Source organism: Cricetulus griseus, chromosome 3 (assembly GCF_003668045.3).
Source record: "Cricetulus griseus strain 17A/GY chromosome 3, alternate assembly CriGri-PICRH-1.0, whole genome shotgun sequence".
NCBI classification, from domain to species: Eukaryota; Metazoa; Chordata; class Mammalia; order Rodentia; family Cricetidae; genus Cricetulus; species Cricetulus griseus.
In genome coordinates, this window is record NC_048596.1 from 81,771,108 (window position 1) to 81,794,638 (window position 23,531).

At 46.6% G+C, this 23,531-nt stretch overlaps 1 protein-coding gene across 3 annotated transcripts in view; it reads right to left on the reverse strand.

The window, feature by feature from the left end:
- Nucleotides 1-23,531, reverse strand: part of Vps35l (VPS35 endosomal protein sorting factor like) — a 111,694-nt gene that overhangs the window by 15,170 nt on the left and 72,993 nt on the right. For all 3 annotated transcript variants that reach the window (XM_027410169.2, XM_027410171.2, XM_027410170.2), the window contains 2 exons: nt 13,798-13,937; nt 1,798-1,963 (listed from right to left, as the gene is read on the reverse strand). In XM_027410169.2, the coding sequence (XP_027265970.2) occupies nt 1,798-1,963; nt 13,798-13,937 (306 nt within the window). The remainder of the gene's footprint in view (nt 1-1,797; nt 1,964-13,797; nt 13,938-23,531) is intronic.

Here is a 23,531-nt window from a genome sequence, read left to right on the forward strand (position 1 = left end):
GTGCCATGCCTGTCTGCCTTCCATGCTCCTCACCATGATGGTCATGGACTTAATAAAACCCTCAATTAAGTCCTTTCTTTTATAAGATGCCTTGCTTATGGTATCATGGTGTCCCTTCACATCAGTAGAACAATTAGGCATCCTTTGAGCACAGCAGCCACTTTCTTCACCAGATCTGCATTGGCTACTTGCCAAAGACCCTCAAGATTGGGCCTGTGGACTGTTGATGTTACATCAGAGAAGGAGGGAGTTTCAAGGGCTGACAACTATATCCTCACTGAGATTCTTGTTTTATGCAATTCTCTCCTAATTCCACATGGCTATGGGACCTCAGAAGGTTAGAGAGTACCCAGGCTAGAGAGAGCTAACTGAAGGGGAACTCCATCTATGTAGCTGTGGGGAACCATCACTTGTGCTGGCTGAGGACTTCAGTGTGGCTGCTGTGTGTCCCCTATGCTCTGTAAGTAAGCACAATACGTTCATTTGTTCCCAAGGGTGAACTTCGGTGGAATCATACTCTGGTTAGTTGTTGGGGCTTATATGGAGCAGGGAGATGTATACTTCTCCCCAGGGAAATAATTTTTACAATAGCAGCTACTGAATGAGGTCAGCCCTGCACTAGGTTCTGAGCTAGGATCTGAGGACCCAGTGCAGGAGGGACAAGGTTGACCTGGCTCACCCTCACAGACAAGCGAGGCCATAGCAGTAGTGAGCACTTGAATGGGACAGTGACAGGTCATGGGATCCTAAATATGGGGCTTGTTTGTTTAAGATGGGGTTTTTATGTAGCCCAGGCTGGGCCTCAAACACTTAATGCAGCTGAGGATGACCTACTTCCAATGCTCCTGCCTATCTGGGATCAGGTGAGATTATGCAACCAATTTGAGGCTCTGTGGGTTTAATTAGCTAGAAAACATAAAGAAAAGGAGTTGGGAGGGGTACAGGGAGGCTACTCTCAAACCAGTACTATCAAGAAAAAACAGACTGTAGCAAGTAGGAGAACAAGACTGCCCCCTTCCTCCCAGCATCGGAACTGTGGGGGCTTGCAGGCCTCCTGAACAGAACCCCACTCCAAGGCCCGACCGACTGAGGTAAGGAAAGCCTGTAGTGACACTCACCTACTGTGTATTCAACCATTGATCCAGGGTGCTTCTGCAATCCCAGCACATGGTCAAAATGACTTCAGGTACTACACACACACACACACACACACACACACGCACGCACGCACGCACGCACGCACGCACGCATGCACGCACGCGCGCACGCGCGCGGCTGGGCAGATGGCTGATGGCCTGGAGCTTGCCTAGCACATATAAGGACCTAGGTTCCATTTCTAGCACCACAAAAACTGATCCTACAAGTCACCAGGCCTCTTCCTGGGGAGTATAAGCTGGGGGTAGGAAGTGGCTCTGGAATACAGACTCTTGGGCTAAGTGTAGCTCAGCTGAGGGCTTGCCTAGCATGTGTGAAACCTGGACATGGCAGCGTGTGCCTTAATCCCAGCAACTGCAGGGGAATGGAGGGCTTGCTATGACTGGCAAATCTTTGGAGCTCATTAGCCAGCCAGATTAGCTAGATTGGTGAGCTCCAGATTCTGTGAGACCCTGTCTCAAATGAATCAGGTGAAGAATGAATAAGGAAGACACCAGAGCCAAGTTCAGCCTCCACATGCACACACACACAAATACGGACACACAAACCATGTGCACACAAACACTAAGAAGAGACCGTGAAACAGTCCCTTTTCTGTCTATGAAATGGGAGCAGGAGGATGGCTGGTTGGGGTGCTGCTACCTTTGTCTATGTGGTAAAGATAGGTGTCCTGGCTCATGGCAGACAGCAGGTGCAGGACAGAGGTGTAGATTCGGATTTTGTCATCACTATTGTCCTCCCAGGTGTAGTCCTGGATCACGTTGAGAAGTTCTCGAACCAGAAATAGGACTCCATGTTCTGGATGATCCTAGTGGAGAAAAAACATGACAGCTAAACCCAGATAAGAACAGAACAGTTAAAGCACCCACTAACCCAGTGCTTCCCTTAAGCAGCTGTTGAGATTAAAATATCTGCTGCTTCATAAGGCAGGGCCACTCAGGAGCCTAGGCAAGCAACACACACACACACACACACACACACACACACACACAACACACACACACACACACACACACACAGAGAGAGAGAGAGAGTCAGAGACAGACAGAGACAGAGACAGAGACAGAGTGTGTGTGACAAGACACAGCTCACCCACTGATCACACATTTCAGGTTGGGGGCATGAGCAACAGCCTCTCTTTTTGGTCCAAGGAACAACTGGCAATCACCTGTCAGCCCAATGGCTTGTGTTTCCATGGTTACTCCTTTATTTCCCATGTACAATGGTAGAAGCAAGTTATATTTGTCTAATTACAAAAGGAAGATTGTGGGTCCTCAGCAGATGACATGGCAGAAGCACTGACTTTAAATACAGCCCCTCTCCCAAAGGCCCTCACCAACAGCAAGAGCTGACCTGGATTCCTTCTGTGAGAGGGAAAACCCAAGAGACCATTCAAGCTTAAAATAAAGTGTGTTTTTCAGACACTACACAGAATCTTTCCAAAAAGGAGTTGCAATGAAAAAAGGTGGGCGGTTTCTCTTCCCTTCCCAAAGTGGCTTTCCTGCTGATATTGCCCAGAGTCCTTACTTGCAGGAATAAATGCCCAGCTGGCTCCACCAACCCTTTCACACAATCTCTGCTCACTGGGTCCAGCCATACCACTCCTACTGGTAGGCCAGGCACAGTATTGGGTCTTAGCAGGACACACTCAAACAGGTTAAGAGAAGGAGCCAAGGAGGATTATTTGCACAGCTGGGGCCAGCATGAGGCCAGGCACCAGGGCCTGGTGCCAGCAGGATGCTGTTATTATCCCAGGCTGAAAGCAGGTACAGGTAGGGGCACTGTTGGAACCAAGATGCAGGCTTTCATGGAGGGACAAGGCCACTAGCAAAGCATGGCTAGGGATCAAGTGAGGTGACAGGCACTGAGCATGGGTGTCCTCATCCAGTACAGTCTGCAGGCTGTGTCTCCTGTTGGCTGGATGGGTTGGAAGCCAGAAGAATCTCCAGAGCCCACTCACCTCCCTGGCAGTGACGGGTGTGTAAAATAACTGACATCTCACAGCTGAACAGTAAAGAATGTTCTCTGTACCAGTCCCAATCCAGTATCAGTTAAATGGAGGCAGCTTCTCTCTCTCTCTCTCTCTCTCTCTCTCTCTCTCTCCTCTCTCTCTCTCTCTCTGTGTGTGTGTGTGTGTGTGTGTGTGTGTGTGTATGCTTGTGTGTGTGAGACTACACAGGTGGTTATGCATGTAAGTGGATGCTTGTGGATGCAGTACGTGTGCCCATGGAAGCCGGATGTTAAAATCTGCTGCCTTCTTTAATCACTTCTACATTCTGTTTTGAGACAGGCTCTCTTACTGAACCTACAGTTCATCAATTGGCTAGACTGAGTGGCCCCAGGGAATCTTCCATCTTCCAGTACTAGGATCACAAGCCTGCCACCATGTCTGGCTTTTCATGCGGATGCTGGGGACCAGGACCTAGGTCCACATGCTTATGTGGCCAGCACTTTTACTCACTGAGTCATCGTCCCAGCTCTAGGTATAATTCAGACTGGCTTCAAACTTATCCTCCAGCCTCTGCCTCTTCAGCATTTACTACCACAACTGGCTGAATTCTGTGGATAGGCCACACCCAGGTATGCCCAAGTGTGAACATGGCCCTGGCCCTGTCATAGTCAGTGAATCATGCTGAGTTAACCACCTTTGTTAATACTTTCCATGTGCCAGGCACTGGAGAAGATACAAAACTAGTCCTGAAAGCAGCTGTAGTATTTTCAACCCACTAGCACCGGCCCCATCTCACCCGCAGGAGTAGGCCACAGAGAGTGAGTGGCTTCAGTTTATATTTCCAGCACAGGGGGTGGGGGGGTGGGTAGGGAAAACCCAAGATTAGAGTCCTTGCAATCTGTCTCCTGCTAGTGCCCCCTCTTTGGACAAAATGAGTATCTCTACATGGCAGGAGGAAGATGTGCATGGAGTGGCTATTTAGAGCACAGGCATAGGGCTTCAAGCCCTGCAGCTGAGGAGGGCAGTCCAGCCAGCAGTGGCCTATTCTTCAATGAGTGTGTTTGCAGTGACACTGTCTAAGGGTGAGGATTTGGGCAGAGAAGCCGGAGATGTGTACAAGCCATGCATATCTGTGGGAACTGTTCCTATTGTATCAGCAAGAAAGAGGATGCATGATGCTCAAACATCCAAACAATGTGAGCTGCGTACATCTGAACCACCCAGGAGAGGCTGCCTGCTAGTCAGGCCCAGCTGGCAGCTCACTGCTGCCTTCTTCTGCTTGCAGCTGTTTCTAACTAGGCTATATTGCTCGGCTACGTGGATACTAAAATACATTTTTTTTTTTTAATTTAAGAATCTGCCTTGGGAATAGACCACAGTCTGAATGTTCCAGCAATTTCATTTCAACACTAATGTCCCCACCCTGTGGGAAACCAATGAACATACTTTCAGAGAAGTGGGGCCACAGGCAATGGAACTCAGGGAATGGCATAGGGTGGGCACTTGAGTGGGATGCTTATAACCAAAGAGGGGACAGATTATATCCCTGGTGTACTTTCTGTGTTTCAGGAACTACAACATGTTTTGTTTGTTTGTTTTGGTTTTTAATATTTGAGGATGGCTCAAGGGCTGAAGGCAGGCATAAGTAGATTATTTTTCCTTTTGAGACAGTGTCTGGCCTTGAACTGGCTATCTAGCTAAGACTGACTCTGGCCTCCTGGTCCTCCTTACTCTATTTCCCGAGTGCTGGAATTACATGCATGTACTACTGCATCAGTTTCTATGTGATACTAGGGACAGACCCTGGGGAGTTGTGCATGCTAGACAGGCAAGCACTGTACCAACAACTGCACTCCATCCCAGCCCAGCATCCTTTCAAAGCAACACAATGGTGTTTAATTGTTAAACACAATTTGTGTTTAATATATGAACTAGTAATTTTGTTGTTTTGCTTTGATTTTGTGTGTGGTGTATGTGTATTCTGTGTGTACACAAATGTGTGCTAATGCGGCCGGGTGTTGGTGGCACACGTCTTTAATCCCAGAACTTGGGAGGCAGAGGCAGGCAGATCTCTGTGAGTTCGAGGCCAGCCTGGTCTCCAGAGCGAGTGCCAGGATAGGCTCAAAGCTACACAGAGAAACCCTGTCTCGAAAAACCAAAACCAAAAACACAAAAACAAGAACAAATGTGTGCTAATGCATACAGGTGTAGAGACCAGCAGTCAGCATCAAGTGTCTTCCTTGGCCATTCTCCACCTTGTTTTTTTGAAACAGGGTCTTTCACTAAACCAGACCTCACCAAGTTGGTCAGACTGGCTGGCCAGTCAGCTCCAGAATCTGCCTATCTCTGCCCTTCAGCCCTCTGACCCCTTGAGACAGGGATCCGTGGTTTTAAATTCACTCTAAAGCAGAGGATGACCTTGAACAATCCTCCTGCTTTCATGTCCCACAGATTATAGGCACGTACCACCTGGTTTTATGCAGTACAGGTGACTGAACTCAGGGCTTCATGAATCCTAAGCAAGCGCTCTACAAATTTAACTGAAACCCTAGTCCACACACGGATTTTTAATTATTTCTCCTCCTCCTCCTCCTCTTTTTTCTTCTCCCACCCCATTTCTATGTATTTGTACAAGTTACATATGAGGGTGTGCAGGTGTGCACACCTGTGCTTGGGCATTTAGAGGCCAGAGCAGGATGGATGTCTTTTATATTGCTCTCTGACTTATACTGCCTTGAGACTGGGTCTCTCAGAGCTGCCTGTTTTGGGCTAGGCTAGTGGGCCAGAGAGCCTGTCTCCACTCCCCAGTCTGGGATTACAGGCATGCACAGCCATGCCTGCTCTTTTACAAGGGTGCTGGGAAATCAAGCTTACGTCCTCATGCTCACTGAGAAAGGGCTATTATCCACCGAGCCACCTCCCCAGGCTGTGCATTTTTAGGAGAAGAAAGAGGTGCTGGGTTGAGATGGTACTCCAGTGGGAGGAACCCCAGTGTTCTTGGCCAAGCTCCCTCCTAGATGGGGCAACTCAATGCCAATGAGGTGATTTCTGTGAGAGAGCCAGATGAAAGTGAGCCCTTCCTGTCACTGACCCAAAACATGGCCTGACACTGCTCCTCCACTGTCCCATTGAAGTCCCTGCTCTCAGGAATCTTTATCACACTCCCAGGGAGAAGAAATACTTGAGAGGTGACTGCTGGACTTTTCAGGAAGCTGAGATGGAGGAAAAAGGATGGCAACAGCACATCTTTGGGTCCTGGCAGGGTCACTTACTGGCTGGTGACCTTTTACCTCTCTGCCTCACTGTCCACTTTGGTTCAATGTCAAGAGCATATTTATGAACTGTTGGTTGGCTCATCAGAAGACGAGTGTATGATTAAACAAACAGTAAGGGCTGGGTGCAAAGGAGTCAGACACCAATGGGCTGGGAGCAGAATGGAAAAGAAGGCCCCCAGAGTGCGAAGGTCAGACAGAAGAGAGACCGATCCCCAGCTGTCAGCGCAGGTATCATGTCTCCTCACTTCCCAGACAGCTTTTTGCACAGCCTCATGAGTCCCACTGGTTCTCTTCCAGTCCCTCTGGTGTGCACGGCACTCCCATCCTACCTTTAGGCCTTCACTAATACTGTGCTCCCTGCCATGAAGCCCTCTCTGCCCTCTCCTCTCCCTAGCACCAAGTGCTCATTTTCTGTCTAATTTCAGCTGAAAACCTACCTTCTTGGGTGTGGCCTCTTTAATCACCTGAGAGCTCATTCTGGCCTTTGCTTTTCATGTGGAACCTTCCACCATATCCATAAAGCCAAACAGCAGTGACCTGAAGTCCTCCCTGTTGATTCCTTTGTCCCTACAATGTCTAAAACCATAAAAGTACCCAACCCCCACAAAAGAGGCACTCAGATGCCCCTGCAGTGCCCAGTGCTTCTTACAGATGGAATTGGCTGTGTTTAACATTAAGCCTGACTTCCTTTGTAGGGGGCACTTCCTCAATTCCCAGATTAGCATATACTGATGGACCAAGACGACAGATAGGAAAGGGTGAAGCAGAAGGTGGGTGTCTTGCTATCTCTGTAGCTGCTTTTAATGAGGAAAAGACAAAAAAACTCATCTCCCCAGTGCAAGTCTCCGTGATCAGGGCCAGAGAACAAGATTCTAACATTCTAGTTCCTACAAATCCCAACACAAAATTGGGGCTCTGAAACCATGACACTGAACTTGATGTGTCAATTCCACTTTATCCTACCAAAGGTTGCTAAATGAGGCTGCCTGTTCCACTACATGGAGAAGGCTTCCACAGACAGTAGTGAGGCATAAGGAATAGCATAGCAAATGGGACTCCACGTGGCTGGGACCATATACACACCCATCTCCTAACAATGCACTTAACCTTTGGCAACTTAGGATACCCCCACACTCACCAACCTGCACATAGATCTCTCTTCAAACAATGAAATAAACCAATCTCTTCTCTGATGAAAATCATCAGAAACTCCCCTCTTGTGAATAGTTTCTATGCAGGTATAGAGGGTAGAGGGCCAATCAAGCCTGAACTTGCTTGGTTGCATGCAAAGTAAGACAAACTCTGTCCCCTACATGAACTTTTAGGAAAAATCTTCTATTTACTCTCTATTGTCTGTGCCTATCAAGTATGCATGACTAAAATATGATGCATTCTGGGAAGGAACATGCACATGAGCAATAGCTTACATAATCCAAGCCTATCAATCAAGACAGAGGGCTACCCACTCTATACCCCTGAACAACCAAACTCCTTCTCTTGAGTTCCATATAATACCGGGGCCCTTGAGTGCCCTCAGTCGTGTGGCTTGCTGTAACTACCACATGATCTACCAGTACTCTCTGGGTATCTGTGCAGGTTCTGGAGGGGATACAAGCATGCCTGTGTCTATGGCAGCACTGCCATAATGGCCAAGGTGTGGGAACCACCTACTATTTCCCAGATGAATGCTCAGAAAAAGAGTCTTAAACAGTAAAGTCTGTAGTACATGACAAAATGGAAGACGCTTGGGAACTCATGCTAAGTGAAACAGACCAGTCACGAGTACAAATACTGCCAGAGTCTACTTAGAGAAATCTAAAACCATCTAATTAATGGCTCCAGGGGTAAATGGCTGTTGCAGAGGGTGGAGAATGGGGAGGTAGGGACCAACAAGAATAAATTTCCAGTTAAGCAAACGAGACACTCCCAAGATTTTACATAAGGTACATGACTGTACAGTCCTACTAAAAGCCTGTTTAGAAGTGGACATTATGTTACATGTTGCTACCACAGTGAAATAAAACTCTAAAACAATATATGCCACCTGACCCACCCCCATCCCCAAACCTGTGACATGAAAGAGAACTGGTAAACAAGGGAGGGGATTGTTTTCATGCAAAATCCAATCATGGTGCTATGGCTCAGGTGTAGCTCATCTGATCACCTAGTGGCCATGGCTGCACAGATGGAACTTCCTTGCTCACCTGAAAAGCCAATCATCCATTCAAAAGGCCCTCTTAACCCTCAGTCACACCAGAAACCACACAAGTACCTAACCCTATAGATACTTTTTCTTACACATACATACCTACGGTAAAGTTTAATTGAGACATAGTAGTTTCCTTAGTTCCTTTCCTGTTGCTGTGACAGAAACACCCCAACAAGAGTAACTTAAGGGAGAATGGACTTCTAGCTACAAGTCTAGCACATCACTATGGGGAAGTCAAGGCAGCAGGAACGTGAAGCAGCTGTTCACATCACATCCACAGCCAAGAGCACAGAGCAGTGAATCAATGCACACTGGTGTTCAGGCCAAAATGATCTTGACAATCCCTTCTAGATGATTCTAGATTGTGTCACTTGATGATTAATCTAACCAACACAGTAAGAGATGAGCAATAACTAATAGTAAATTAGAATAAATGTAACAGCACACTGTAACAAAAGATAAGATGCTTTTTTTTAATTAAGTTCAAAACTTCTACCTTTTCACAGAAAGGACCCCACTGTAGGGTTTCTCTTTGGCAAATTCAAACTGCAGCATCTCTCTATTCCTGTGCTCTGGGCACTGAAGCAAAAGCAATGTGATCACTGACTGCCAAGCGACCCAGGCCTGATACAGCAGGTAGCACACACAGGGTGGACCCACTGCACAAATGAAGAGTCACATCCAGATGGGGTGACATCACATCACAACGAAGCTTTCTATTTAATATTTTTAGATAGAGGTTGGAGACTGGCAAATGAAAACAGAACATGAAATAATAGGTTCAAAGTGTGTCTGTACTGACGCTACCTCTCCTGAGGAGGGGTAAAAAGCTGATGGCCCTGAGCAAGGAAAGCATATGACAGACTCCCTTAGCACACATCATGTGTGAAGGACCCTGGGGGAGGCAAATCCAGGTTCAAATCCCTGTTCTGCTATCAACTACCTCCACAGCTCCAGACACAGACTTTTCCATTTTAGGTGTCTGTAAGTGAAACAGATCCATCGATTCCTACTTTACAGGGTTCAGAGAGGATTCTCAGAGGCTATGTAAGTGATAATGCATGTTCCTGGGGTCAAAACTGGGAGACAGCTCAGTAGGTAAGGTGCCCTCAGTTACATCACCAACACCTACAGAAAAGCCAGGAGCAGACTGGAACCTGCACCTGTCTATACCCACAGTGCTGGGGAGAAGAGGCACACTTGGGCTTGCTAGCCAACCATTTTATCCTAATTGGTGAGCTCCAAGTACATTGAGAGACTTTGTCTCAAGAGCCTAGGTAGAGAAACAAGGAAGATACTGATGCTGACCTCCAACCTCTATATGCATACCTATTACTGAATCCCATGAAAGTACAGTCTTTGACACCAGGAAAAGCAACACCTGGAATGAGTTTTTAAATGTGTCTATAGATGCCCAGGGGAGCTGGGGAAGGTGCACACACCCAAGGTGTGCTTGGGAAAGCTATTCTCCAGCTGTAGCTACCTGAGCAGGTAATGGAATACCAGCCTGAATGCAGAAGCTGATTCTTCAAGGAGAACCACAAACCCATGTTTGCTTTAACAATCGACCGATTTTTAACTTATTTATTTACCTATTTATTTATTTATTTATTTTTGTTTATCGAGACAGGGTTTCTCTGTGTAGCTTTGGAGCCTATCCTGACACTCACTCTGTAGACCAGGCTGGCCTCGAACTCACAGAGATCTACCTGCCTTTGCCTCCCAAGTGCTGGGATTAAAGGCATGTGCCACCATGCCTGGCTAACAATCAACCAATTTTTTTAATGTGGAAAATTCACTCCATATGCTTTCCATCTTCCCATGGGAAGCAAGTGTAGCTGCAGGCTGGATTCTGGCCTCTGGTCCCCAGCTTGTAACCCCAAGGATGGAGCTCTGGTACACAACATGCTTTCGTGGCTATGACTTCTCTTAATCCTGAGTCCAAGGATTAAAGGTGTAAACACCACCTCCTAGCTTCTGGCTGCTGGGATTAAAGGTGTGCACCTGGCTTCTAAGGCTTGTGGTTGACTTTGCTTTCTGAATCATTAGTGAAGCTTTAATAAATCATGAATAATATATCACTACAAGGGATTAAAAAAACCATCTCGTAGGCCCCAGAGCTATGAGGTCACTGGGTCAGGACTGAACCCCCAAGTGTGTGACTCTGAGGAGGCTTTCTGAGAGACTCCAGCCACTTTCAGCACATGTGCAGGCAGTAACACACCCCAATTAACCACCAAGCAACACCAACTACCTCACTGGAAAACTTGGGTTTCTCCTCTGGTCTTCTTCCATGACAAATGGCCAGGTCCTACCGAGAGGGAGGCACTGACCAAAGGGCCCTGGATCTAGCATCCAGGGAAGGAACTCCTGGAGTCCCTGCAGCTCTGCCATTTGACCCTCTATCCCTCACCAGGATGCTGTCTACCACTAAAGGACAACAAAAGCCCCACCCAGAGCAGGTCTGTGGCTGGGCCTCTCGATTCCCCTCTGAGAACTTGGACTCTGAACAGACAGAGCCCACTGCTGAGTCATTTTTTGTTTTCTCAGCTTGATGGAGATACATAATCCACACAGGGAACAATACACCCATTCAGGACATACAATTCAATGACTGTTCATGTATCCAGAGTTGTGTGACTGTCACCACAATCGACTAAAGATATTTCATCACTGCCCGCCCACCCCCACCCCCCATCCCACAAGAAACCTGGAACCCAACAAATGCTGAGTCACTGACACAACCCAAACTCGGCAAGGCATTTCTCCAGGTCTGGTCCTCGGAGTGCTCCCTCTGAACCACTCAGGGAAGTGACCTCCAAAGGGCAATTTCAACCTCCTGAGAGATGCTCCAAGGGTGAACTCTAGGATGTTCATTTAACAGGGCAACCCTGATGCACAGTCATCCTTTGGGGAGGGGGGTATTGTTTTGCTATTTGGTTTGCAGTTTTTGTTTTTCCAGAGGTTTTGAGATAGGGTCTCACCTGACACTCAAAATCTCCCTGCCCAGGCTTCCCAGTGATGAGAGTACAGGGGGACACCACCACACCAGCTGGCCAGTCCTGTTTTGTGCCTCCTCCCTGTGGCAGTCAGGCAAAGCCTATGAATTCCTGGGCTGTTATTTATAAATCGGTTAATAAGATAGCCAAGGCTTCAAAGGAACTTGATTACACTGGTGCGGTTGTATCGATACTTTTTCAGCTTTGGTGAAAACCTATGGGCTCTTTGTGGAGAGAGTTACCATGGTGCTTTGTAAGGAAGGGAGAATACCAGTGGCCTGAGCTATATTGCAGAAGCAAGGTGGGGTGCTCTGTTTCTGTAACCCCAGCACTGGGGGAGGGGGGGCAGACAGTAGCAAGGTAGAGTGATCTATATCTGTAAGCTCCCCCCCAGGGGGGGCACTGCAGTAGAGTGCTGCATATCTATAAGCCTTGGGGAACTGCAGTAAGATAGAATGTTTTACATCAGTAAGCCTGGGGCCGGGGGTAAGGTAGAGTGCTGCATGTCTATAACCCCAGCACTGTGGTAGGGGTGGGGGGCATAGGGAGGTGGGAACAGGACTGTAGTAGGAAGATTCTGAGTTCCAGGATGGCCTGGCCTACAGAGTGAGATTCTCAGAGGAAAAAAGAAAAAAAGGATTGATGAGATGAGAAGGAAAGGGAGGAGAAAGATTGGGGGGGGTGCAGTGTCGAGAGAACAAAGAAAAGAAAAAGCAAGGGCTTTGCATCTGAGCCACAATCATACAATACCTGTTCATGACTTGGAGACAAGCCCCAGCTATTGCCATGGCCACTGAGGCTTTCTGCATGCAGCTCTCAATCAGGTGAAAGGTACCAGATACTTGGGGAAACAGAGATGTCACTTTGTTTTCTTCATCCAAACTCATGTCAGGAAGCAGGCAGGTGCCAAGTGAAAGAGCGAGGCTAAGAAGCCCAGCTATCAGACACTTCCAGAAATTCCTACTGATCCCCCAATGGGCCCCAATTCCTTCAAGCCCAACAATGAAAGCTCATCTCTCCAAGCCACAAGGAGCACAGTTTCTACTGTTTACTGTTCCAAGGAACCCTGCCACTCAAGAGCTTCACTGTGTAGCTATATTCTATGCCCTCACTCAATCCTCACCATAACACAGGGAGCTGACACAAAGACCACCCTCAGTTTATGGATAGGACACACATGGACCTGCAGAGCCAGGAAGAGGAAGAGCTGGCTCCCATTCTCACCATCATGGTCCAAAGCCAGAGTCCTTGCCTTGGCAGTGCAGAGTACAGTGTATTGAATGTTGGTGTCCCCTCCCCACAGACACACAAGCTGAAGCCCCAACCCCAATTAGATGTTGCAGTGGTTAAATTTGGTTGTCAACTTGATTGGTCCTTGAATCAGCTAAAAGACACATCTGGTTGGGAATGGAGAGATGGTTCAACAGTTAAGAGCATTAGCTGCTCTTTCAGAGGACTCAATATGGTGGTTCGAAACTATCTACAACTCTAGTTCCAGGGGACTTGATACCTTCTTCTGGCCTCTGTGGGCACCACGTACACATGTGATGCACAGATACATGGTGGCAAACATTCACATAAATAAAATAAAGACAAAATACTTTCAAAAAGACATGCCTGATTTGTAAGGGCATTTCCTGGAAAGATTAAGAGATGAAGAGCCTCCTCTAGGTGCTGCCATTTCTGCTGTGAGTGTATCTACCCTGCTGCTGCCATCCTTCCACAACAGCAGAACTCGGCTTACTCAGCCTTCCAGTATAGACCAAAGAATAGGCTCTTGAAGAATCTTCAAGGTCGTTAGTGCCAGACTGGGGACATCTGAGGAATCCAGTTTTGGGGCCAAGCAGCTACCAGGTTCTCAATCTCTCCAGGGTACCCATGTATGCAAGCCATCTATCAACCCCCCCACCCCCCGTTGTAGTACATATCCATTCTCTTGTCCTCTAGAGAACCCTGCCCAATACACATGGGACTGTCTGCGCCCTAAACAGGACCCTTGGCAGAGCCAAGCTGGCCCCTGACCTCAGACTTCCAGCCTCAGACCTGTGAGAAATACACATCTCCTACTGAAGCGGCCCAGCTTCAAGCGCTCTGTTCCAGCAGCCCACACTGACAATGACAGAGCCAGTCAACAGAACCTCACACTTTCAAGTCTCAGGATACTAAGGCAGGGTGAATAAAGACCGCCTGTGCTCCTGGGAAACATACCGGCACAATCAGTAATGTAGAGAAGAAATTGCACAGGAACTCCAGGAGGAAGGGCTCCGATGGCCGCAGCTTCCCATCAATGCTTATCGTCTTTGGGACTTCTGGAATGAGGCCAATAGCAGCTTTGAAAAAAGCATCAGCTGCAAGAGAAAAGTCAGAGGATGAGCACTGTGAAAAGTTCAAGGCTGGGTTCTTATTGAGACTGGCTGGGGTCAGTCAGAGAGTTGCATGGAAGTCAGACGGCCTTGATGGTTCAGTTTAGTTAGTGAGTCCAGCCGAAGGTTCTGCAAACCACCATGGATGAGGCATTGATGTTACTACAGCAACCAGGAAAATTTGTAGCTGAACAGCCTTAGATTGAAGGACTAAAACAGAGGGGAGACTTTTATAGACAGTATAGGAAAGGGACCAAGGAGATAGCTAGATCAGTGAAGTGCCCTCTGTACAAGCACAAGGGCTTGAGTTTGGATACCCTGTACCAACAGAAAAGCTGATGCAGCAGGGTGTGCCTATAATCCCCACACCAGGATAGCAAAAATAGGAGGATTCCCGGGGCCTAAGGACCAGCCAGTCTAGCCAATCAATGAGCTTCAGATCCAGTTGAGAATCCCTATCTCAAAAAATAAGGTAAAGAGTGGTGAAGCAAGATACTTGACAAGATACCTGCCTCCACACACATGCTCCAAAATAGGCTCATATGCACACACATGTGCATACACCCACATGAACATGTACACAACACACACATACACACACACATTAGTCACCTGAGCTAGGTATGGGAAGGCTGTCACCAGGGCCACTTCAAAGATGGGAAATAAGGTGTGAAGTGAGAAAGGGCTCATTTTACTCCTGTGTAGGTAGAAGGTTCTGGAGTGGCTGGCAGAGCTATTGCTCAGAGCCTGGTCTAAGTCTCTTCTAGCACAAAGAAACAACCACTGAGCTAGGCACAGTGGCACAAACCTATAACCCTGTGCTTAAGAGGATGAGGCAGAAGGATAGGTGCTATGGCACAAACCTGTAACCCATACTCAAGAGGGTGAGCCAGGAGGACCGTGAGATCTAGGACAGCCTGGGCTACACAAGAATATTGTGCTGAAAAAATAAGCCAACACACACTGAGTTGTCTCAAGGAATGAATGCATGCCTACATACACACATGTATTCTAGTGCAGGCATGCACACATGAGTGTGCACACACACATGCAAGCATACACAGAGCTCTAGAGACTTCTAACCAAGTCATATTTCCAGAGAGTTATTTGAATAACTTGAAAAATAAAGATATTTACAGAGATATGAAATAATCTGTAAAACAAGAGGACTTCCAAAGATGGGAGAAAGGAAGGAGGAAAAGAAGAGAGAGCCAAGAGAGCCGGAGCACTGGATCCCTGGGGAAGGTGGAGAGAGGACTTCTTTATAGACCTGCCAAGGTATTGACCATGAGAAAAAGCCTCAGGGCAAAGCACTGGCCTGAGACATAAACCCTTCTACTGCTCAGCAACATCAAATGTGTTCACGGACCAGTTCATTTTCCACTAGAAAATGACTTTCAGTGTCACGCAAGAATGCTGCAGCAGGGTGTAAAACCCCGGGTTAAAGCAGTAACCCCAAATGCATGCCCGAGGGGCCGGCTTGATGGCAGATGTTAGCTTCCCAAAAAACAAAGGCTCACAGTTAACAAGAAAATCGTGTGCCTGAACTTGAGAGGGCCTGTAACTTATCTTCTTTCTTCAAGGAAACATAACACACCATGGAGAGGCTCATCATGGAGCTTCCTGTGAGGTGTGCTGAACTCTGGAAGCTTCCCTGCCAGGCTGGTTCCCACATCCCTGCCTCTCTGCATCCCCTAATCAAGGTTACTAAGCAGTAGTAGCAGCAGCTGCAACAGTACAGGACACTCCAGTGGGCTCTAGAGACATACTGGGGGAAAGAGGGAGCGCAAGAGCTAACGTCATAAAATCGGCCAAGGAATTTATGAGCTAATTAGTGCTACTGCACAGGAGCCTGCTCAGTGCAATGGTCTACAGTGAAGGAGCAGCTGACCTCAATCATGTTGAGGACAGAGATCATATGGGGCGAGGAAAAAGGGAAGTACTTCTGAAGTCACCCCACTTCACCTTCTAGGTCTCTAACGGCAAACTCTACTCTCATTTGAAGAAAGGCAGATCCTTTCTTCTGTTCTGCCAGAGTCGGGTGTCTAAGAAGCTTTACAGTGTATCATTTCTCCCAGCACCCCCATATTCAGACAGGTAAGCACAGGCGGAAACAGCTTAGCTACTTGGAACTCCAATTGGTTTTGCCTATGCACAAATCAACCCCTCAATAACGCACTGAGGCCTTTATCTGCCTGTACCAATCATACTCACACCTCTCTCTAAGACATGTACTCAGCAGCCTCCAGCTCCCACCTGCATATAAACCTACTCTGAACACTGCAGTGAGTTTCTCCTCCCCTTCAAGACTCAAGGACAGAGTTTTCAGTCTTATTCTATGTATGTCCAGGTGGGAGTAGAAAGGCTGATATCACTTCAACTAGTTTTCAGTACATATGTAATAAGGCAAACTATGTCCTTAAAGTGAAGCTTCATGGGAAATCCCATGAAATTACCAGCCTATGCCTAAGCATAACTGGGCATGCAAATGATTAAAATCAGGTGCATCATGGGATATATGCAGCGGAGAATGGTTATATAACATAATCTGTCAATCAAAATAGAGAACCACCCAAACTATGCTCCTCAGCGACCAAACTCCTCCTCTTGAACCCCATAAAAGAAGGCAACAAACAACAACTTGGGTCACAGAGTATCTCACTTATGTGGCTCCCTGGTATTCTTGGCAGTGTATTCCATCCCAATCTGTATTATCATTTTAGATAGTGTTATTGCTGCTTTGTAATCTGTATACAACTTTATTCCATTTTTTTCATTTTTATTCACATTTGAGAATTCCACACAAAGCATTTTGATTATATTCATCCTTTCCCAATACTCCCAGATCCATCTCCACTTCCCTACCCACCAGCTTTAGGCCCTCTTTATTTCTTTAACCCATCAAGTACAGTTTGGGATGCCCATACACTCTTAAGATATTCAGCCTTCACTGGAGAGTGGTCAACCCACTAGGGGCCTCACCCTTACAGAAAACTGCATCTCTCTATTTCCTTCTTAAATAAAATGCCAAGAATCTATAAATACCTGGCTCCACCCCTGAATGATCCTGATTTTATTGTACAACACTATGAAAGTGCTTAATGTCACTGCAATATACATTTAAAGTGTTAAGTGTCTGGGCTAGTGAGATGGCTCAGTGTGTAAAAACACTTGCTGTGCAAGCCTGATGTCCTGGGCTCCATTCCTGAAATCCACATAATGGTGCAAGGAGAGAAAAATTCTCAAGGGTTGTTATCTGACCTCCACATGTATACTGTGGCATGCATAGACACACACACACACACACACACACACACACACACACACACACACACACACACACACACACACCAAATAAATAAATAAATAAAATAAGTAAAATAAAAGTGGATTTGAGGCCTGTTGCACAGGAAGGAATTTCATGCCTAGTACTATAATCCTGGCCAAAAGCCCACCATGACTGGGGAGGCCATAGGCACTAGGGTAGAATCAGCTATTATCATTTTGTTAAAAAGTTAAAAGGTTATGCTGTCAAATTACCTTCTAAATAGTTACCGCATGCCCAAAGACCCTATTTATCTGGTCAGAGAAGCTTCTTTTTTGCAGTGGGCAACAGTCAGTGGAGAGATGCATACACAGCTGGTCAGAGTGCTAATGAGGGGCTGAGCGCTCAGCCTAAATGAGGCATCTATACTGACCCTCTTCTCTTCCCCACTCCCACCAAGGCACAGGGAGGATCTTGGAAGAAGAGGCAGAAAGAATGTAAGAGCAAGAGAATGGGGAAAGGTGCTGTAAGGTGTCTTCTGGACATGGCATGGCTATCACACTAAAAACTCACATCCACTGTGTTACCTACACCAGACCTGCGTAAGATCCTGGCAGACAGAGTCCGGCGGATAGTCTCCAAGCCCTGTGCTTGACTGAGAAGCTACTGGCAGTTGACAGCTGCTGGGAGAGAGGTTCCCCACACTCAAGTGGATTGCCCGGCATCCATGTACATATGGGTAGCACTAACAAGACTTAGCACATTACCAATAAACAAACAAACAAAAGCATGAAGTTGGACGGGGGACTCATACTGTGAGGGATAGAAGGGGAGTTGCAAGGGAGAAATAGGGGCATCAGATATGATTATATTTAATTGTTTATATGTATGAAATTATCAAAAATAAAGAAAAATCAAATATATAAGAAAATCTATTCTAATTCTTTAAAATGAAGTTTTATATTATATATACTTGACAATAATAAAATAGACAAAAGAATCAGAAATATCCCTGACATCACCCCTCTTCCTAACCCTCCTAGCTCTCCCAGCATAGGCAAGTGGTTGCCTCCTGCAGAAGTCCACTGTCCCCATGCCTGGTGACTCTGCTGCCCTGGAAAACCTTCTGAAAATCATGAGCAGAGTGCTTCGCAATGGGAACTAAAATTCTGCACCAAACAACGTGGAGGACCATTTATATTTTTCTATTTATGTGTTTGTTACCAGTGGCCCAGAGACTGTGCCTATTATTTATCCCATTAAAGTGGCAGCAGCTTTGTCCCTTGGCTCCTGTCACTCACCCCACCCAGTTCCTATTCTAATGCAGGAACTCAGTTATTTAAGGGCTAGGCACACATGGTTCCAAGGCAAATTCTTATTCCATTCCCAGAAGGCGCACCCCATCCAGAAAATGTCTGGGAGACTTCTCCATGTCAGCTTGTCAGCTTAGTAAACAGAACTCAGTTTAAAAAGAAAAAAAAAAAAAAAAAAAAAAAACGGCTAAGAAAAAGTGAAAACAGGTTTGATCTGTCAACATCACATTAACTCTTTAAAAACAAAAACCAAAAAACTGTAACATTTAAAATTTCTAACAGTTGAGTCTTCAACTGTTGACCGGACCATAACCAAACCCCTAAGCTAAAGCCATCCTCATGTCTCAGTCTCCAAAGTAGCTAGGAATTTAGGGTGTGAGTCACTGCACCTGGCTAATGTTGATATCATACAACACTTTGTAGCTATTAAAAGTCACAGAAGATAATGTCTTCAAGATAAAATGAACTGCATGTGATTTCAAAAAGGAAAAGACAACAAATAAAGGGAAGAATCAGATTTCATTCATAAAGAATGCTCTCCTGGGGCTGGGGCTGGGGGGCTGGGGCTGGGGCTGGGGTGTGGCTCAGTCGAGGGAGTATTTACCTAGCACACACCAATCCCCAGCACTGCATAAACCAGGTGTGGTGGCACATGCCTGTAATTCCAGCACCCAGGAGGTGGGCAGGTGATCAGAAGTTCAAGTTCATCTCAGGCTATGTGCCACACGTGTGAAGCCAGTATGAGGCACACAAGACCCTGAGTCCTTCCCACAACTCCCCGAAAATAGGGAAAAACATAAAAGGCTCACCCGGCACCTCAGCATGGCACCTGGCCCATAGTCAGTCTTCAGGTATTTGCTACTGCTACAATTCCTTGCCACCCGTCTCATGCTTCCCTCCCCAGTCCCTCCTTGGCTACATGGTGAGTTCAAGACCAGCCTGTGATACATGAGAACTTGTCCCAGAAAACAATTATCCCAGGTCCCTGCTGTCATAAGGGAGTCCACCCTAGGTCTTGAGTTGGGGAAGAACTGCATTAAGCCAAGGGCATCACATGCAGTGGGGACTGGGTAGGATCTTGGTCTGCACTACAGAGGGCATGTGGGCATGTGCCAGAGAGGTCCTCTCTGAGAAGCTCCTCCAGGAAGCCGGACATGCTCCAGGGTCTAATGTTTCCAGACAACCCTATTGCAATGATCTCAAGACTGTGGAATTCCCCATGGTGCTCCAGGGTTTCTTCTTGCTTTAGTGGGTAATGCAGTGGCCTTCCTAGAATATGTCTGCCTGAATAGTCCACTTTCTGTTCTGTACTCATCCCCTAAATCTGCCTGTCTGTACAACAGGATGCCTTGTTCTAAGACATGGGACAATTCTCAGAGAGCTTCAAGATGATCAGAATTAAGACTGCAGACATGCTCACTATAGGCCAAGGGCAACAATGTGGAAAGGGTCCAAATGTTTTTCAATAAAAGGAACATTTAGGAAGGTACTGAAGGGGACAGTCTGGGGAAAATAATTACAGCACTTCCCAAACCTGAGAAGTAGAATCCCTTACAGCCATTACAGTGAGGGGGAATCTATGTGCACAGGGTGGCAGGTGGGGGCCAGCCAAGACTTCCTGATGAGCCAGAAAGGCTAATGGACAGCAACAGAAGACTACCCTGTTTTCTTTCTGAGGAGGGCATGGCATGTCAAATGAGAATACAGGCAGATGGAAGAAGAGAGAGGAAAGCAGTCAAAGAGAAAGGCAGAGAACACAAAAAGAATAGGCTTAAAACATTGGGGGTTGGGCTGGAGAGATGGTTCAGTGGTTAAGAGAACTTACTGTTATGATAAAGCGTGGTGAACCTTGGTGACCAAGGTGGGGGACAAACATGCCAGGCAGACAGAGCTTAGTGAAAAGTTTTATTAGAAAGGGAGGGGGGAAGAAAAAAGAGGTAAAGAGACAGAGAGGGGACAGAAAAGAAGAGGGTGACAGGAAAAGTCCTGTCTGCCCCCAGGGAAACAGCAGGAAAGAGAGGGAAAGAGAGCATATGTGGGCAGAGGTCTTTCTTTTAAAGGGGTCCTTTGCACCTGCATCCAGACTAGTAGTCATGGAACCCTGAGCTGACCAGGGTACTTACTGCCTGAGTGTATTCTGCCAGGTGACAGGGGCAGGCCAGCATAATGCCTGAATCTTTACATTTACTGCTCTAGCAAAGGACTTGAGTTCAATTCCCAGCACCCATATGGCAGCCAGCAACCATTTGTAACTCCAGTTCCAGGTGTTAGACCCCCTGGAAAACTCAGGTAATCCGGGGTCCCAGGCCACGACCATGGTCACCCCAATCACCAGGCAGATTCGAGAGCTTGATGCAAACTGCATGAGGCTTTATTGTTTTTTAACAAGCTAACCCCATGTTAGCTCGGGTCTTTCACCCACCCACCATGGCGGATGGCTAGCGAAGACACCTCAAACTGGCTGCCAAGCGATCTTGTAGGGCAGCGTAAGGGAGTGTCTAGGGGTATGTATGCACAGGCTCAGGATTGGTGTGCCTCCAGGCTTGGAGGGCTTGCCCTGTGTTGATTGGCCAATTGGTTGTTATGGCCCATAGGCCCTCCCAGGGTGGTTGCTATGCTCTGCGCGTCATTGATGTGCACTTGTCCATAAAGCACACCCAGAGCCATAAAGCATAGCGCCACCAGCTAACTTCTGATTGGTTCCTTGCCACGAGGCAGGCACCTAACCTCTAGTGACCAAGGCAAGGTCATAGCAAACACATGTTACTGTCATGGCTGCCGAAATGGGGGGCTAGTCCCTTCACAGGGGATCTGATGCCTTCTACCGATCTTTGTTGTGTAGTGTACATAGACACAGACAAAACAGTCATACACAAAATATAAAATAAATCTAAATTTTTTTTAAAATGGGGGGGCAGGGTCTCATGTAGCCCAGGATAGCCCAAGACTTATTGCATAGCCAAGGATGGCCTTGACTTTCTGATCTTTCTGCCTCTACCTCCATAGTGAGAGGATTACAGGCATGTGCTACCATGTGCATTTTTATATAGTGCTGATGACCCATGCTAGACAATCACTCTACTAACTAAGTTACATCCTCAGCCCTGCAATGGTTATTTTTAATGAGTATATTTCTGTGGAATAATCCTTTTGTACATTGAGGAAAATGTGCTGCTCTCATCACTAATAAAAGGCTGGTTGGCTGATAGCTAGGCAGGATTTTCAGGGCAGAAAAAATGTCCAGAAGAATGAGGGCAGAGTCTGAAGTTCTCAAGCCAGACCAGAAGAAGCAACATGGAAAGTACATAGATGAGGCAAATGAGCCTTGAGGCAGCACAAAGATGAATAGAAATGGGTTAATCTGAGTAGTGAGAGCTGGCTGGAGACAAGCCTAAGCTATTGGCCAAGCATTTATAATTAATAATAAGCCTCTGAGTGATTATCTGAGAGTAGCTGCTGGGACACAGAGAAATTCTGCCTGCAGTATATAGAAGAAAAGAACTGAGAAAAAAATGTCCTGTTAACAAGTTTTTGAAGGAAGGAGTGAAGGGATACAGAGAACATTACTGTAATCTTTTCTTTCTTTTTTGACAGTACGAGGGATTGAACCTAGAACCCTGGGCATGCAAGACAAAAGCTGTAACCATTGAGTTACAGCCTTAGTGGAGCCTAACAAAGTCCTATTGCTAGAATTCTTTCAAATGAGCACTCTGAGCTCCTTTATAACAAAACCATCCAAATTAGAAACCATAGATGGCTTATATTTTCAACAAGATCCAGGTATACCCCCTGAACACCCTCCAGACACGATAACATAAATTCAGACAGGACTGTGATGGGAGCATGTTCATTACCCTTGCTGTTTCCTGTGAAGCCCATGACTCAGTGTATGAATCATGAACGAAGACAGTGAAGTGCTAACCTATTCCACCTTCAGCCACCGTTGGCTCTTTCATAAAGCATTAGGCCAGGGCTAATGGAAGACTTTACCACTGTCAACCAAACAATAGCCCAAAGGCATCTAACTCACTCCCAGGCTTCCAAGCTTTCAGATGTCCTCCTGGCCCACCCAGCTGGAAAATCAGCCCAGTCCAGAGAGATCTAGGAACGAAGACATCACAGCTTGATGAGACAGGACCTAACAAGAGGTTGAAGACCCTCCCTTGAAGGTACTCCATTAAAGCAGGGCTCTGATTATGAGAATAATTCACTCTCGAAAGGTCCACAGACACTGCAAAAGATCTCTAGCAGTCTCCAGTATTCCCCATCTCTGCTGGCTTAGGTGTAATGACAGTATCAGTACAGTGGAAGCTAGCAAATAAACACAGATCAGCACAGGCTTTGGGGTGGAAACAGTCAGCACAGTGCCTGTTGCATGCCCATGAAGACCTGAGGTAGATCCCTAGCACCCATAGGAAAAGTCTGGTGTGTAAACAGATGCTTGTAACACTGGTGCTGGAAAGGCAGAAAAAGGAGAATTCCTGCTGTTCACTGCAGCCTGTCTAGCAGAATCCATGAACTCCAGGCCAGTGAGACCCTGCCTCAAAAAACAAAAAACAAGGTAATGGCTCCTGAGGAACAAAACCCGATATTGACCTCTGACTTCACATGCAGGTACACACATGGGTGCAGGTGTACACACACACATACACACACACACACACACACACACACACACCAAGTCCTGAAAACTTGATGTATTGCAACCAAGACATACAGATGACTTTGGCAAGGCCACATGGTCCAGAGGCCAGCTGGTCACCAAGGTTTAATCCTGCTACTGCCAACCTATGCTTGTGTAACAAAAACTGTTCTTAAAGCAGTTAAGTGTGAGGACAAAAGGGCCACCATTTCAATGATGCTAAAACAGAGCAAGCTTTACAGAAGTACAGATGCCTAGAGACAATTAAGTGGCATATTTATTATGGCTTAATTGTTACAATGACAGCTTAATATAACCTTGAATTCGCCACATGGATTCGGCAACATGCCCGTTCCATT